This window comes from Patiria miniata, unplaced genomic scaffold (assembly GCF_015706575.1).
Source record: "Patiria miniata isolate m_02_andy unplaced genomic scaffold, ASM1570657v1 HiC_scaffold_30, whole genome shotgun sequence".
NCBI classification, from domain to species: Eukaryota; Metazoa; Echinodermata; class Asteroidea; order Valvatida; family Asterinidae; genus Patiria; species Patiria miniata.
The window spans coordinates 10,266,553-10,284,293 of NW_024037070.1; the positions used below are offsets into that span (position 1 = coordinate 10,266,553).

General features: G+C 40.1%; 1 protein-coding gene across 1 annotated transcript; it reads left to right on the plus strand.

The window, feature by feature from the left end:
* Positions 1–557: 557 nt before the first annotated feature.
* Positions 558–17,735, plus strand: LOC119739223. Its single transcript, XM_038214075.1, has 5 exons — positions 558–687; positions 4,873–5,764; positions 9,259–9,324; positions 14,722–14,801; positions 17,335–17,735. The coding sequence occupies exons 2-5, from the start codon at positions 4,927–4,929 to the stop codon at positions 17,473–17,475; spliced, it is 1,125 nt and encodes a 374-aa protein (XP_038070003.1). The 5' UTR covers positions 558–687; positions 4,873–4,926; the 3' UTR covers positions 17,476–17,735.
* The last annotated feature ends 6 nt before the right edge of the window (positions 17,736–17,741 follow it).

Consider the following 17,741-nt stretch of genomic DNA (forward strand, 5'->3'; position numbering starts at 1 on the left):
AATGAGCCAAAATGTAAAAAAAAAGTACCTGAGCTCACTTTACATCAAGCTGTGTTTGCAATTCTTTTTTCTTTTTCTAGTGGGGAGATTAGAAAGTTGATTTTTTTCTCTCTAATTTGCCTGTTTCTTTCTCTTTATTGTTTTACCCCCAAAAGTCAAGTCATACTGAATCTGTAACAAAACAACCACATGCTGATGTTATAATTAACAGGATTAATTGGTTCTTTGCTTATCCTTCAAAATGATATCCTTCACTTTTTCATCCACTTCCCATAATAATCCTTTACAACATTAAGATAGGCCTACAAACTGTTTCATGTTGGAACTTTCAAGTAAACTAAGCTGTTTCGAGCATTTTTTTTTAGCGGTTCCACTGAGCTAATTGCCCTGATGAATTGTTGTTTTTTCGAGCGGAATAGAAATACGTTTCTTTCATTCCGAATCTGCATTTTAATTTGAAGCATAAGTTTTGGCGTGGAAGACCCAAAAAAGTGTCATTGAGGGCGCTGTGTAAGATTAACGCAGAGCTATCAAGTATTATAAAGTCATGGCTCACTGTATGTGCGTGCCATGCACTACATATGTATTTACGGGACCCCGTATTTACGTGTACATATTATGTGTAGGCCTACGCACGTACGTCGTCCACAGACTTGATCCTCGTGTTTTGGAACTGAATTGAAGGGGGTAAGTTGATATTCCTTCAAAATTTAATTTTTGAACTGATGACAACCCAAAAATTGTAATCAGAAATTGTAATGTTTCTGAATGGCTGTGTACTAGTACTAGGGCGTAGGAGGAACCCTAAAAATATATTCAAAATATGGCAAATCAAACTAGGCTAAAAAAAAGTTAGTCCCATACTAGTACTACCTGACTACTACTAGCTTGAGTAACTCCAGCTGACATGCTCCATATGCATTTACATGTAAATGCAGCTTTTGTGCGCGCATCCGCCGCAGATGCCTTTTGCTGTGACGGTTTTTGAACCGTCATGACGCGCTTAAGTTGTTTGCGTATCTTCTACTTCATGCGCGTTGCATTTAGAGTACTCTTTAAAAATTCAATCCATCTATTATGATTGTGTTCTACAAACACGCACATAAATTAAAAATGTCTGCGCCCAGAGCGGCTTCAAAGCGTCTCCGCGCGCAAGAATGAGGAGTTAGCGCTCTAGTAATTTAATATAGCTCTATGGTCCCATATCTCTGTTATGCCCCAACTATGGCATCGGTTCCAACTATAGTTGGGACGGTCCCAAATGTAGTTCTGCAGTTGGGCTGGCCCAACTACATGTATAGTTGGGAGCGGAGGCCGGCGCCTGTACGCATTAGTTGTAGCATGGTTGTGGCGAGTGCAGCTGGTGAATTGCCGATGGATATTGTAAGGGCGTTTCGTGTTTTCCACTGGATAATCATTTAGTGGCCTATGACTTTATTTTAAATGAACTACAGACATGACAGAGTGAACTCCCTTATGCCAGAACAAGGAAACACTGAAACGTTGGGGTTTAAACTCATACATGTATACATGCACTCGTCAACCCTAGTGGAACTATTTGATGAGCTTTTGCACCCCCTGCCCCCTATAAAACCAAGGGGTCTCCCCATAAAACTTCAGACTTGTTTTTCTTTGATGTAAATTATTGTAAATATATTTTTGCCATCGTTTTTAAACCACAATTGGGTGTGAATGCCTTTTTATGACAGTAATTTAATCGACCTGTTTTAATTTGTGTGCAGATGAGAATTATGTTTTCCTATTTTTCTTCTGTTAATGGGTGGGGCCCATAGTTGGGCCACTTCAACTGTTTTTATTTTGCGGTCCCAGCTATAGTTTACATTGCTGTACGACTATAAAACATTCCCTACAGCTCTGATACACATCTGACTTTACTTGGGACCATTGAAATTAGCTATGGGTGGGGCCCATCTATAGTTGGGCCACTACAATTGTTTTTATTTTGCGGTCCCAACTATAGTTTACGTTATTGTACAACTTCAAAACATTCCCGACAGCTCATACACGTCTGACTTTATTACTTGGGACCGTTGAAATTAGTATTGCGAGGTTACCCGGCTCCAATCATGCCAATACAAGAACCGGAACTGTGAGTCCAATTTTTTGGAAAACCGGGTACCCGCTATCCTCGGTTCCAGCTCCAAAAGAATCAGTTCCAGATTAAATTACCCATTCTCTGTGCACAAAACCCAGAGCTGAGAATCGGCTACACACAGGTAGGAATTCAACACTGGGACATTGTTCAATCTTGCTAGTCAAAACAATGGCGAGGAAAAACCACAGACTCCAAATACATCACTGGAGAGTCAGAGACAAACCGCCCTACGATGTCTGCGGTCGGGCCACGAGGCTTGCATGCATGCATGCAGTGCATTGAACCCAATACTAGTCTGTTTGGACAATCGGTGTAGCGTGAATTTAGTTTTATAAAATACGGACCCCATGGTGGTATTGCGCATGCTCCGGCCTGCATAGATAATTAGAAAAATGAACGATCACGAAAAAGCAGTCCGTTGTTCACATGAGTAATTTTTTTTGTCACACCGGCTCTGAGTGCTGGAATCGACTCTGATGGCCCCGGCAATAGTGTTGCAGATGTTGGCTCTGTGGACCCGTGTACTGGGTACAGCGTTGTTTTGAGATTTGGATTTCGCGAGCTGTGGGCCAGGGTACATGTAATAAAATCCCCAGCTCCATAGTCCATACGAGTCTCGAATCTACCGTTGCATGAAAATGAATTATTCCTTTGCTTCATTTCTAAAACTTCTTTCTGTTTGGTGCACATGGTGAAAAATAGGCTGCTATACATGTACCTGCTAGATAATAGCAGTTGATCCGGACCACCCATGACTCGTTCAAAGTCAGAGCTGGGTAAATTTGTACACGGGTCTGCCATAGCGCCAGAGCCGATTCCTCCAGCACTCGACCAGTTCCATGTGTTTGTTGAAAGCAAGGTACCAGTGTGTACGTGCCTATAGCGTGTACTTGTGCTGTGCAGTAAATGGTTTATTCTAGGCGGCATGGCGGTGTCGCTGCAGTAAATAAAATTATGGGAAAGGAACAGAGAATAAAGTAATAAAGCTCGCAGTTTCACAGGAAAAAGACACCGTTTGAAAACATGCGTAGTGGAATAACATGTATTTCACGTTGAAATCTACGGAGCACTGCCTCACAAGGTGACACAGTTATTCTTTACATGTAATTTTTTTCATTGAATTTTCTGGGAGCCGATTCCGACTCTGACATTTCTCAAAGGGTTCACTGTGCACTCAAAAAAACAATCGGAAAATCACGCCGAAATTTAACATTTTCTTTTAACTTTGTAACGGGTACATAAACTCGTGATTTATGAACGGGAGTGGGCACAATTGCAGAATACCCCGCCACTCAATCTATCCACCTCGTAGCCGGCTACGGAGTCACGGTTGATTACCCTCAATAAACCTTCTCAGCGCTACTTGTATGTACTATGCATCTTGCTTCACTGCACTCCCACTCCGTATCCGCGTAGCCGCCAACAGGGTAGTTGGTTTGGACTTACAAATTTTTTCAGCAACTCCCATTCCTTTTGTGTTGCTTCATTCTCAAGCATATTCAAGGGGACTCCCACTCCGTATCCGCGTAGTCGGCAACATGGTGGTTGGTTTGGACTTAGAATTTTTTCAGCAACTCCCATTCCTTTTGTGTTGCTTCGCTCTCAAATAATGGACCCCCACTCAGTATCCGCGTAGCTGGCATGGACTTGAATTGTTTCTTTTCCAGTGATTCCAACCTCGTAGCTAGAGATTTTAGGGGTGTATTTCCGAGTGGCGGGGTATTCTGCAATTACTCCCGGGGGTGTTTAGAACTGTGAAATTTCAGTTAAAACCTTTGCTCTAGCTAGGCGCTGCAGGCAAAAAATCAAAGTGCACCACATTAGGGGCCGCGCCACATTAGGGTACATGTACATGTACATCAATTCAATATCTAAATTCCAACACGAAATTACAAGAAAAGTATATGTCTGAAAAAGGGGGACTACTTTTCTATCGCTTTAAAGAGAGTGAGTATGCTTCTAAAGCGTAAATTAACTACAAATAAAGTCTAAATGTGAAAACCCAAATTTGACAAAGTTCTACATCTCTGGGTACATGTTCCAAGTGTGGGCTTTATTTACGGAGGAAGGGCCTAGTCGAGTCCAGTAAATTGGCCACATTTATGGGGCTATATGCTCCTCCAAATTAATATTAATCCTGCCACATGACATCGCTAGCTATTTTAGGTGAGTCCAGAAACTAAAAAGGGGATTTTCGTTCTCTTGTAAGTTGTAGGAATTTATAAAACTGACATACGGTATGCATTTATTTTTGCATACCCTGGAAGACATAAGGCCCAAAAAAACTGGTAAAGAGAATACATATGAGAAAGAAAGTTACTCCGAATAGATCCCCCAAGACCACTTACACTGTTCACAACAACCGGTAATTTGAAAAAAATCAAAAATGTATACGTACTCCCTACGGCCAGGGGTTAATGTAGGCGAGGGAGGCGAGGCTGGTACGTAATGGCAGCGATGCATGGCGATCGCCCTCATGTGGTACAGTTACATTGGGGAAACAGTCCCCTTTATTTCTAATTTGTGCAAACGATGTGATGTGCACATTGTAAAATATCAATTAAAATATTCCAAACTACTTATAACCGAGAAATTAAGATGCCACTAAAAAGTTAAGACGAAACTGCACGTTACAGGCTTTGGCCCACTGCCTATACAATGTACAATGTAAACCCACTATTTAAAGCAAACAAATTGCCATTTAACTTTCTTTTTAACATAAATCTGTATTTTTGACATTGTTTTCCAATGTGAAGGTAGATGCAGCATGTATACCCATTAAACTTTTGTGAGAGTGTGAGTATTGCATCATGGGTGGCTGCTGTTGCAATAACAACGATGCTACAGAAGATGATGGTGAGGAAAAATGCATCATAGCTGATGACGAAGAGCAGGAGCCATCGTCCAAGGGTTATGGCTCTGTGTCAACAGTGGAGGATAAACATGAACTACAGTATCAAGAACCACCCGACACAAATAGGAACGTGAAACAAAGCCCTAGCACAGATGAGCTTACACAGTCAGCAGAACCATCATCTGATGAACAGTCATCTACCATTGATCTCCATGTATCAAAGAGCGGTATATCACTCCAGCAAACCTCAGAAGGTCAAGCTTCTGAGACTGAGGTGACTAGCAATCTTGATGAAGCAGTCAGTGATGATATGTCACAGGGTGATGTGGATAGGGAGATAGATGAGTTAGTGGCAGCAGCAATGGCTGCCAAGGTTGTCTATCCACCAAGTGCTGCTCAGGAGGAATCTTCATTGTGTCGATCTCCTAAACCATCTGCTGGCCATGAACCATCTACCATATCAACCCAGGACCTTGCAGCATCAGACCAGGATGAAGACAGCGATCAAGAGGCCACACCTTCTAAAGGCCTATCACTCATTAAGAAAACACAGCTGTCATTCAAGAGAGCCAAGGCTAGGGCAACATCCATGGTCTCGATGCCTTCTAAGAGTAGCAGTGGCGAGCAGATTGAAAAGCAACGCAAAAGTCTTCAAGAGAAAAAAACATCTCGGCCGGACAAAAAAAAGTTCAGCATGGAGGAAAGAGCCATGGAGGGAGATGTCAAGAAGCCATTGTATTCAAAGAAAAACAGCAGGGAGTCGCAGACTACCGGTACTGCCAGCAAAGTAGGAAGTAAGTATCAGTGAATGGAATACTTGCCAAAAAATGATACAGTTTTCTCATCTAAGTCTTGATGCATCGGGAAAGGTGCGGCCAGATATATTGACCGTCCAGTAGGGACTGAAAACCCAATCCACATGTGGACTGGGGCAGGAATCGAACCCGGGCCTTATAGGTGAAAGGCGAGCAAAGTAACCACTATGCCAACCCGACTACTGTTTGTACACAAACTTATATTACATCATACATTCATGTAAAGTTGTTTTGTTGTTTTGGTTTCACTCTTGCAACTTGCATTACTAGGCATACATTTACATTTATGTGTAATGCCTGTTCTATATTCTTAGGCCCCCCCCCAAAAATACTTCTTCCGGTTACCCGACCGACCCTATTTTTAGGCTGCGACCCTAAAAATTTTATCAGCAATGCAAAAAAAATAATAATGATTGAATAAATAAAAATATAATCTTGTTGTCTTTTCTGTCACAAAATAACTCTCAACAACCCTTTTGCGTCAAAAATTGCTTGTATTTACTGGTATTTGTTTTCTTACTTACATTCGCAATTTTTTTCAAAAGAAACCTCTGTTATTTTTACAAATTCGCTTCGCGATATAACTACTTTGCAATTCGATGTCACGGTGACTATAATCACGTGCGTAAACCTAGCTCAATGCAGCAACGACTGGTTCCCGCCTCCCCGCGCAGGGGCCAATTTAGAAGACATGATGAAAATGCGGTAACCAGTCTGTGCATGGCTATGCGATCGATAGCGCTAGCATGGCTATGCATTGCAGGCCGGTGCGGATTCGACATCGTAAAAATGCCAAGAAAACACTGATCATGCCGATGGAGAAGGAACATTTTTGCAAGTTAATTCACAGAATTGATCTAGCTTTTTCTGTGTATATGTATTTTCCGTGTTCAAGAGTTCATTTTGAGATCGCACTACTCGTATTTGGAGTGATACAATGCAGCGTGTTTCCGAAATTTTTGACCGTAAAATCGAGGTCTGTCGGCCGCGCGCCACACATACACAGTGCATCACACACTTTGGAGATTTGGCCAGCTTCTCGTCTTGACTAACATTGTGCATATGGTGCGAACGACCTGAATTTTCCATTATTTTTTAAGAATTAACGAACGTAAATATATTGACAATAAGTAAGGTAGGCTTTATTCACTTTTTGTGGCCATTTTATGTATAGCTTTCATAGTGCAATGGAAATAGTTCAAGCTAAAACTTCGCACATACCCCATTCAATCTGTATGAAAAAAAATTGGCAAAAAAAAAAAATTCCGACCGACCGACCCTATTTTTGAAAGGCATGTAATCAGAAGCAAAAGTTTTTTGTTTTTTTTGGCCTTAGTGCTAGTGCCATGTACAATGTAGCTGATATAGATCCTTGTCATTTGATTGGTGGAACACACATCACGTGACATTCATTATTGCTCCCATTCACGCCGGGGCTCAAAAAGTCCCATTCGCCCATGGTGAATGGGATTTACTATTCAACACTTAAGATCATCTTTGTTCCACGGCGCGGTATTTGGGTGTAAATGCATGCTGGTGTGCATGCGCGTAGCGTGTATTGTTTCCAAGGGCCAGTAGCTACAGAGTTGGGTTCCAACATTTCGTGAAGGGGTGATTTGGAAGAGTGAAACACATTTCCCACCAATTTTGTATTGAAATAGAAGTTTATTTTAACTGTAAATCAAATGACAAGGTTCTGTCAGTTACATAAAACAAATATTGAGTGGCTTTAAATTGTGAGATGGGAAGAATATTATCGCTTGGTAAAATCTGGACTTTTCCATTTTGCTCGGCTTTGCCTTGTGAAATAGAAAAGCCAGATTTTACCTTGCGATAATATTCCTCGCATTCCACTCTGAGCCACTCAATATTTGTATACTGAAACATGTCATCATATCTAAAGATGTTTAAAATAAAGAAGTACCCCTACTGTCCATGCTCTTTAACTAAACTGGTTTTTACTTCTAACAAATTGTGACCATTATGACAACTTTGCCCCCAGCTGAATTATTGTTGGCTTGCAGGTTATAACAATTTTGTACAGTAATTATTCCATGACTAAATATTGGACAATTTGTTTCTTTCAGAGTCTCATTCAAAAGTGTATCACTTGTATTGCTATAAAATTAGCAATTTGATTAAAAGAAATCAATTTTTGAGGGTGAAACACAAAATAGCATGGACAGTACATCTGTAACATTTGAGGGGATATGCTTCGTTATCGTATTACTTGTAAGGGGAAATCAAGGGATTGGTAATGTAGGCAACAGGGAAGAATTAAGCAGTGGTTCTAGTTTTGCCTGTGCTTAAGGCCCCAGAAGGATTCTGATTTTGAAAAAAGTACATACATGTACGTACATGTATGTGCATTGTAGTTTCATACATGACTTAATTTGCCAGCTAGAAATGGTGTTTGAATACTCTTCCTTTATGTCTGCTGGGAGAGGAAATTAAGGATTCAAAGTCTCCGTGTGCAAACTATAACTACATGTATAATGTATGCCCAACCCTGTTTCCTGAGGTGTTTTTCTTGCAGTTTGACTTGCCTGTGTTTTGGTATAGTCCGACTCTATATTATCGCAGCAAGTCTATTATCCCGAAATCAGAAATTTATCTTTTTTACGTTGCCAGTACACTCTCTAGCGGTGATGTTATCCTGTTCATTGGTAACTAAGGCCTTTCTGCCAAGTTGTATAAAAAATTGTATAATACAAATGTCGCGTCTTTTGGTAAATTTTGGTGATTTTTAAAAGATTTGTACTTTTTCTTTATCTTGCAAATTTTTGCCGTATGGTGTCTGCCAAAAGGTACCCGCTATCTTTTAACATTTACAGAATGTATCTCTGATGATGAGTCCATGAAAGTTTCATTGTCTGGTTCCCATTTCGCTGCTGCAAAGGCCAATGATGTCGAAGAACGATATTTCCACCACCAAATCGTAAAAACTTGTATGGAATCCAAACAAGGACTAGCGTACACATAAAAAATATACGTCGCACTATAAGTGTACAGTTGGCAATCAGTAGATTTGTCTCCATGATATTTTTTTCTTTCGGGGCCGGGCTGTAAAAGAAATAATTATGCAGGCCTAATCGTCTTACATCGGGTAGAACTTTTTTAGGCAATTAACAGACATTTTCCAGGGGATGTGTTGGTCCAACAATAATCATGAATACAAAAATTCAGGTCATTGTAGAAAGCATCCGTCCCTACTGCGACAACAGAGAGTCTACCTCCGCTCGCATACTGTGTGCACATATTTTCACAGGCATGGTACAGGAAATTAAATGAAACCACTGCCAGAATTTTTATTTCAAAGTGAAAAGTTAGTTAAACATCACAAATTTTTGACAATTTGAGAAGGTTAGTGAGCAATCTCTATTCTGATCGGGAAACGTTATACTGCGATAATACAGTGTCCCATCCTACATCGTGAATATCATGTTATAAAAAGTTTTTTTTTTAATCAACAGCTAAGGCAGGTAAAAAGAAAACGGGATTTATTCCTGGAGAACGGATGAGATCTCACTATGCTAAAGGTAAGCAGAGAAATGTTAGGGTGATAACATTCATTGTATCTGGAATATGGGGTGCTGTGCTCCAATGGTTATGGTGTTTAACTCGTGTGCCATGGTACATGGGTTCGAATCCTGACTGTGGGAACATGGTCCTTTGTGCTCTTGAGCAAGGCACTTTACCATTATTGCCTCATCCTTCGGATGGGACGTAAAGCCACACGTACCGGTTAGGTCCCGTGTGTTGTGTAATGCACGTTAATAGAACCCAGTAACACTTTTCGCTAAGAGAAGGGGTTGCCCCGGTTTCTGGCAGTGGCTACAATATGCGCCGCAGCACCTTGTAAACCCTCATAATGTGCTACATAATTGGTCTCATATTTCTCATAAACTTCATTTACCTGTCTTTAATAATAGACATAATTTCCAGCGCCTTGAGTACCTAATTGTTGGTAGATACGTGCGCTATCTAAGACTCCGGTATTATTATTAATATTAATATCTTTTTAATTTTGTATGCATCAAACAGCCAGGGACTGTCTAAAAGTTCAGGGATTTTGAGTTACAAACTGATCAGCAGCAGATGCCTACATCACTACTCATCTATACTTAACAATACTAACCCTAACCCTGCTGAATCCAACAGGATCCAACTATGTCACATACCCGATGGAGACTGTTGGATTGAGCAGTAAACCCCTTGTGTACATTTCTCATGCAAAATGTTGGATTCAGCTGGCAACTGAACCGCATTTTATTGTAACGCCAAGTTGGACTCAGTTGGATTCAGCAGACAACTGAAAATGAGGCACAGTGGATTGAGCAGGAAAGTCCGGTTGGACTCTGTTGGATTTAGCAGGGTAGTCCTGAGGAAGTACTAGGGGGTTAGTTAATTGGAACGAGTACATGTACGTTTAAAACCAGCTACGGGCCAGGACACGGATAATGGCCTGAGCTGAACCCTTTCAAAAAGACAAAACAAGTCAAACATTTCAAATTTCCAACGATTTTGTTCAACAATTTTACTTTATTATGTTTTGTGAAACACCCTAGTAGCTTTGTTTACGGTATGTGCCTCATGTGAGAAGTGCTCAAAATCTTATAAGGAGATTGCGAAACGCAGCGGTGCCGGGAAAAAAAGTGTTTAAAACCAGTCGCCGTTTTATCAACCATTTAAAACCACCCATGTGACAGGCTCTTGACCAATAAGAATGGGTATTTTCTGAATCACCAATAAATATGGTTGTCATTCCCACCCATACAAGTACAATCTGTTTGTACACAGTACCTATGGTGTGAAAAAATTAATGTCAGACTTGATAAGCAGTCTTTTCTACGAAATAACATGTGACAGAAATGAAGTATATAAAGTGAATTGCCACCAGAAAAAAGGAACATACTAATTGTGCCCACATACAAATGATACACACTGCTTCTCATTTCTTATAACCCTCATCTCTTCAAATGCCAGTGCGTATGTATGTATGTACTGGTGTAGGCGTGTTCTACTGTAATTACTGTAGAAAAGGTTTGGTCTGTCATAAGCATTAGTTACACAATGATGCATGAACAGCCTGTCCAACCATATGGCCATGCCAAGAGCCTGATAATAATGTGTGTACTTGTCTGCATATTATATAGACATCACTGAGATATCACATAACAGGTGTTGCCAAAACCTAATAATGCCATTTGATAAGTCATTGTAAGTTGTTCATAACGTAGGATCATGCTTTACATGTAAAAAACTGCCCTCAATAATCATGGTTTCCTGAAAAATACCAACAGCAACATTTAAGAGAATTCAGTGTTGGAAGAGTGTATAATGTGTACATACATGATGTACCTGTACATGCATGTACCTGCACATGTACATGCATGTACAGTTAAATAGCTTTGAAAAAACAAAAACAGTTTTCATAAAATAATGAATTGGTAAACTCAGATGTATTTGTACACAATGTAGAATTTGTCATTGTTCTTGCATCTATAATTTTTTACTGGTAGCTACACGCATGCACCATTTACATGGATACAGCTGCAAATTACAATTTAGGAAAAATGACCTCACTTGAGAAAAAGAAGCAAATGCCATCATTACCCATTGATGCTAACTGCTACATGTATGTGAGCACAGTTCGTCACGTTAAGGGAGAAATAAATCTTTGTGTTAAATGAGAGGCTCATAATGATAGTTAAATCATTATGACGAGGTGTATTTGTGTCAACTCAAATGCATTGTAATTTGTGAGAAATTAGATTTTTGTTCAAAATAATGACAGATGTTCTTATTTAGCATGTAGATACATATGGATGTTAACTTCAGATTGAATTGTATAGAATTGATGTTATTGTTCATTGATCATCTCTGCTGTAGAGTTAGATTCTTAATAGTTTAATTCCCAGACTTGAAATCAAGTTGGTAAGTGGCCGGGTTCAGTCTTCCTGCGCCGCCACTTATATTTGTACCGCACCATACTACCAGCGTTGACAACCGCATACCGTCCCGGAGTTAAGTGAAGCACCCGGTATAATAACACGCGGGAACGATTCGTACATCCTCGGCCCCATATGCGTGTACGTCGCTCCCAATTACCAACATGAATAATCTGCAACCCTGTTTGTTCACAAGACATGGGAAATGCTACCAAAATTGGTTGGAGCACTTTGATTGGCTAAGAATCGGAAGGATATGAATATGTATATTAAAGGGAATGTACATCATTGGCTTTTGCTATAAATTTCAGAAATGATTGAATTGAGGGGTTAGTATAATAGATAAAATATTGTTACACTGACAAGTTTGAAGGTTTGTGTTCGAAAATGCTGGAAAAACAAAGAAAAAAAAAAAAAATGTTCAAGTAGTCTGGTTCCCTGACTCCACTAAAATGAAATGAATCAATTTGTAGATGCCGGAAAATTGTAGGGTAAGGAAACCAATCTAGCTAGCCTTCACCCGTTCATGAACATGTAACTAATAGCAAACAAAATTTGGACTGAAAAAAAAATGGTAAATTTTGAGCAGTAGTTGAAAAATATTTAGATTTTCCAACGGTGGTCGGCTGACCACCGTTGGAAATTTATACAAAATAACACTTTTCTTGAAAATGACTTCACACCAGGTGCCATAATTTTACAGAATGCTTTAGACCTTCATTTACCAACATCCTAGTAAGGTATTTCGTAAAATTTGGTAGTTTTGTTTTCCGATGTTTGCAAATGTTTGCAAAAGCATGCATTGATCAAGCATGCTGCAAACTGTATCCCCACTCTAATAATGGATGCTTCCCAAGCGATACCACAGGTTATCATTGGCCCTCTCAATGGAAACGTAATGCATATGCATTTTGCTGGTCGCAGTAATGAATAACTGTCCGAATTCATGTTAGTCAAGTTATTAGACCTGTTGGATGCTGGATGTAAACACGATACTGCGCAAGTAGGACAGGTTATTCCCTGTCAAATCACCCAATGGATTAAACCCCACCCCCTTCCAATTGGCTCATATTTAGTATGTGGGGTAATTTAGGCTGAAAAGGCTGAAATTTTAAGTTTTAGCGCCATCCGACAAATGGGTTTCTTGCTACTGCCCCCCTCCCCCCCATTGTTTGGCAATTTTGGTCAAAATGGGCGTGGCCACCAATTTTCAAAAGATCACATCTCTGTAATCTGTTGGCCCAATTAGTTAATCCACGGATCCTAGACACCAGGATAAATGACTCGGCCCAACTCCTGGTTAGACGCGTGATAACGGCCTGTACTGGTGGCAAATACCATGAATACTTTTCAACAAAGACCACTGCGCGCGGTGGCTTTCAGATTTGCAAGGCTCTGCGCCCGATCTGGCCTCGAAGTCTGTCAAGCCAGCGAATTATATTTTGAATATTCATGAGTCTACGTTTTTGGTCTTTATTACTGAATTCTGATAAGTGATAAGTGATAACTACATAACCATGGTAATGCCGAGCACAATATCTTTAGCTTTAAGATGAACAATGAAATGTCGCTTTTGTTTTCATCGGTTCGGCATCACATCTCTCTAAAACTTTTTAATAAAAGCCTCATTAAAAACGAAATTTGGGTAAACGGTGTTCTCCTTAAAATTTGACGTTTATTCCCGGGTAAATACTTCATCCATGACGACAAATACCATCTGTTATATCCTGAAGTATTTATTTCTTAAATAATTTGGAACAATTATATCTTAAATAAGAAGTAGTTTTACTTACAGTTTTATGAATATTTCCGTTTTAGATGTCGTGCAAAAATGCAACACAATGGCACATCTGGAAAATTCGCGATTACGCGCCAACGGGTATTAATATAACGGGCCCGTTATCATGCGTCTAACCAATTATTAAGGCAAGTCCGCTCAGTGCATTTTGTACTGGAGCTGAGAACAGTCGTTTATCCTGGTGTCTAGGATCCGTGGTTAATCTTGGTTGCTTTGTAAAGAGAACATCATAAGGAACCCAAATTTACCATTACTTTTCATGTCAGAGTAATTTGAAGTATGATGACCTTTTGACCTTTACTTTAAACTTGAATTTGATCTTGTGAATCACGTGACCTTGAGACGAACTTTGAGGAAAATTATACCCCAAGATGTTTACTACAAAATATCCAAAAATTAGGGGGTATAATATGTTTTGTTAGGTTTCTAGCTCATGTCAAAGTTGGCATTTTTGTTGCAAAATGTGATAATCCTATACATGAACACATTTCAGGGACAAAAAATCCCTGATTTAAATCCACTAGTACACTGCATAGGGATATCACATTTTGCAACAAGTATTGAGATGAGCTTGAAACCAAACAAAACATATTACAACCAAACAAAAAATATTATACCCCCAAGTTTTGGATATACATGTATTGTAGAAAACATGGTGGGGTTTAATTTTCACCCAAGTTCGTCTCAAGGTCGGGTGATCCACAAGGCCAAATTCCAAAGTCAAAAGGTCCTTATACTTCAAATATCCCGGACATGAAAAACAATGGTAAAAGTTGGATTTCTTATGATGTAGCCTTTCAAAAGAAACCAAGATTAACAAATTTGGCCCACAGGTTATGGAGATATGGTCATTGGAAAATTGGCAGCCATGCCCATGTTGATCAAAATTGCTAAACAATGGCGGGCGGTAGCGCGAAAAGCATTTGTCCGATGGCACTTAAACTTAAAATTTCAGTTTGTTTAGCCTAAATTGCCCCATATACTAAATTTGAAGGGGATGGGGTTTAAACTTAAATTTTATTGGGTGATTTGACACGTAATGATCCGACAGTGTCTAACGACTTGATTTCATCTTACAAGTGGGACATATTCCCAGTGTTGACATAATAGCAATTGGCACTGTCACCATACCAAATCCAAAGTCGGAATTTGTTTTAGTTGACTCTGTCTCCCGCTTGTTTCTTTAGATCGAGTTGGCAAGTTTGAGGTTGAACGAGATGTTAGAGAAAAAATGGCAGCTCATAAATCAGCAAGTGACCCAAGAAAGGTAGGTACATGTACAATTGAACAAAAATTTGAATCTGTGTACAAATCTGTGGACACACAACTGTCAAATATAAAACCCCTAAGGGGCCATTCAAAATGTTCGATGTTTTTAAATTTCGAAAATGTGGGTGGGTGGGTCAAATTAATTTTTTGAAATTTTTTAAAATTGAAATTCACTTTTTTCAATTAAAAAGATAGAAAATAGCTCTTTTGACTTGCCAATTCAACTCTCTGTGTTCAGATTCGTACACCCTTTGCCCGTACCGTACGGGTACAGTATGCATCCGGTACATGTACAATGTACCGTGTATTGTGTATACGTCCATCGGAGCACCATATGCATGGGTACCAGTTAAGTTAGACTTAAAGCATATGTAAAATCAGTGCGCCGTTCAAATGTGGCGGAATACCAGGAAAACGGTTACGAATCGCGACAACAAAATAAACCTACTTGTGTTCAAGACTACCGGTACTTTAATAGGCAACCTGCATGCATGTGCATGGTATTCATCTGCTTGCAGTGAACATGGCAGCACCCACACGTGCTGGAAAGCGTGAGTTGAGAGTTGAAATTATTTTTTTCCTATCAAAAACGACGGAAATTTCTGAATAAACTTCATGAATAATGGGAGTCATAATGCCTCTTTACGCCAAGACGTTGGTTTTTTTTTAAAGCGAGCTGATACTTATTATTACCGTTTGAAATGGACAAGTTTTACGTGTTTCCAGTTGAATTCCTATATGTACGGGAATGCCAGTGGGCCGTGTTGTTGCAAAGGTACTGTATACGGACTGCAGCTGCATTCTGCCGTCACTGAACTGGACATTCGTTCAATATTTTAAGATTGAAAATTGGGGTGGGTGGGTGGGTCAAAACAAATTGAAAAAAAGAAATCAAAAAATTTAAAACATCGAAAATTTTGAATGGCCCCTAACCCACACATGTTCTTCATAATCTGCCACGCAGGAGATTCTGGAGGAATTCGCAGGATCGAGGAAGGTGCTACCCAGTCACTACGGGTCTCGTTGCCCCTTGAAACTTTAAGTTCAAGGAATATGAAAATGTTGGTTTCCTACAAAGTGGGGGTTTTACAAGGATTCAGTAAGGTTTCTGGCAAAGAAGTGTGGAAGCTTACCCTGCCAGAATCCAACTACATGTATATCATATACCCGTTGGAGCCTGTTGGATTGAGCAGTAAACCCCTTGTACAAATGTACATGTACATATTCAGAGTCGGATTCTGTTGGGTACTGATAAGTAACGCCAATTTGGACTCTGTTGGATCCAGCAGACAACTAAAAAATTAGGCACAGTTGGATTCTGTTGGATTGAGCAGCCTGAGGAAGTAACCATTGGATTCTGTTGGATTTAGCAGGGTAGTCCTGAGGAATCCTTACGGGGTTAGGGTTAGGAGAAGTTTTTTTAAAATATAAATAAAGCTAATGCTTGATTTGGCTAATAAAATTACAAATACAAATTAAAAATAGGCCTCTCTCACATCCTGACCTAAATCTGGGCACCGGAAAGTCAGTGTTGCCATTGTAGTAGGCAAAGATTGTATAGTACTGCACACAGTAGGTACATGTAATATAAGGTAAGCCTTCAAAGCTGTGACGGATGGCAAAAACTGTGCTTGGATTGCACAGTTGTGGCAACTGTACATGGCTTAATTAGGTAGTGGCCATTATGCCATTTGATAAAGAATGTTCAATTATTTGACATGATAATAAGCCCTGCTGTCTAGTGTACAGCACACAACGTGGTTGCGAACCAAACGCTTGCCTACTGCAGTGGTGGCTCACATCATAGGATCAGAACCTGTACATGTACACTACAGGAAACACAAAGTTAATATAGAAAATACAACCAAATACTAGCAAATAAAGCATACATTGCAATGCCACAACTGAGAATGAAAAAAAAAAGCAGAGAAGGAATTTTCTGTGAGGCAGATGAACTTAGTTTATCTTGGAACTTAGTTAAGGAACTGAAATAAGATGTATTTTCATAACAGTACACCCAAGATTATACTTTTAAAAATATTTACTTCAATCTGAGTAAGTCTCCTGACATCGTCCATCTAATGTACAGTCTTGGCTCTAGACTGGATTTTGGAATATGTTCCCCTCCCACAGCCAGGGGGTGGGGCATTTGCCCCCCCCCCCAGTTTTTTCCTTCCTCCAGTTTGGACTGCCTTTTTTGGACTGCCCCCCCCCCCCCAAAAAAATGTTTTTTTCCATGCCCCACAAATGCCACCCCCCCCCCCCCCCAAAAAAAACCACAATTCTTTTTAGAGTCTGGCGCTGGCCACTGGCCACTGGCCAGGGAACAAGTGCAGTTTTTAAACCCTCTGAGGTGGTAGAGGGTGCACTGCTGCCGTGGTTGCTTGGGTGCACTTGCCATTGACTGGCTACTTAGGAGAACATAATCTAAGTCCAGTATTGATTGACTAGTAAGTGAACAGGTATCATGACATGCTAAGTGGACAGGTATATTAGTTAAGCATTGATATTCTTGTCTTCCCTCTGTGCAGGCTGCATTGGAACGGGGGGAACGTCTTGGCCAACTTGACGATACCATCCAAGATATGAGAGATCATTCCTCCTCTTTTGCTCAGGTAGCACGACAACTTCGGGATGAACAACGAGGCAGAACATCCACGTTTCCATGGTGATAAGAAACTAGTACAGAATTTTTAATCCAAATTTAAAAGTTTCTCACAGCCTTCGGTTGGGAACATTTTATCCAAAATGGTTCAGTTTGGGTTCGGCTGCTAAGAGCAAATTGGGGAGTGGACTACAGTTAACCATAACTGGACTAGCTTCACTCAAAGAATGATGGTTGGACTACTCCAGTCAGATATTTAGAACTGGACTACTGGGCACTGTTCCATCACTGGTTACCTATAGCCGTGTGCATCATAAATCACAACGGGGGACC

What these genes read in the sequence shown, in the direction of transcription:
- LOC119739223 (XM_038214075.1), top strand. Translation starts at nt 4,927, where the DNA reads ATGGGTGGCTGCTGTTGCAATAACAACGATGCTACAGAAGATGATGGT. An exon ending in GAGATCTCACTATGCTAAAG is followed by an intron (nt 9,325 to 14,721) that starts GTAAGCAGAGAA and finishes TTGTTTCTTTAG; the next exon opens with ATCGAGTTGGCAAGTTTGAG. An exon ending in CAGCAAGTGACCCAAGAAAG is followed by an intron (nt 14,802 to 17,334) that starts GTAGGTACATGT and finishes CCCTCTGTGCAG; the next exon opens with GCTGCATTGGAACGGGGGGA.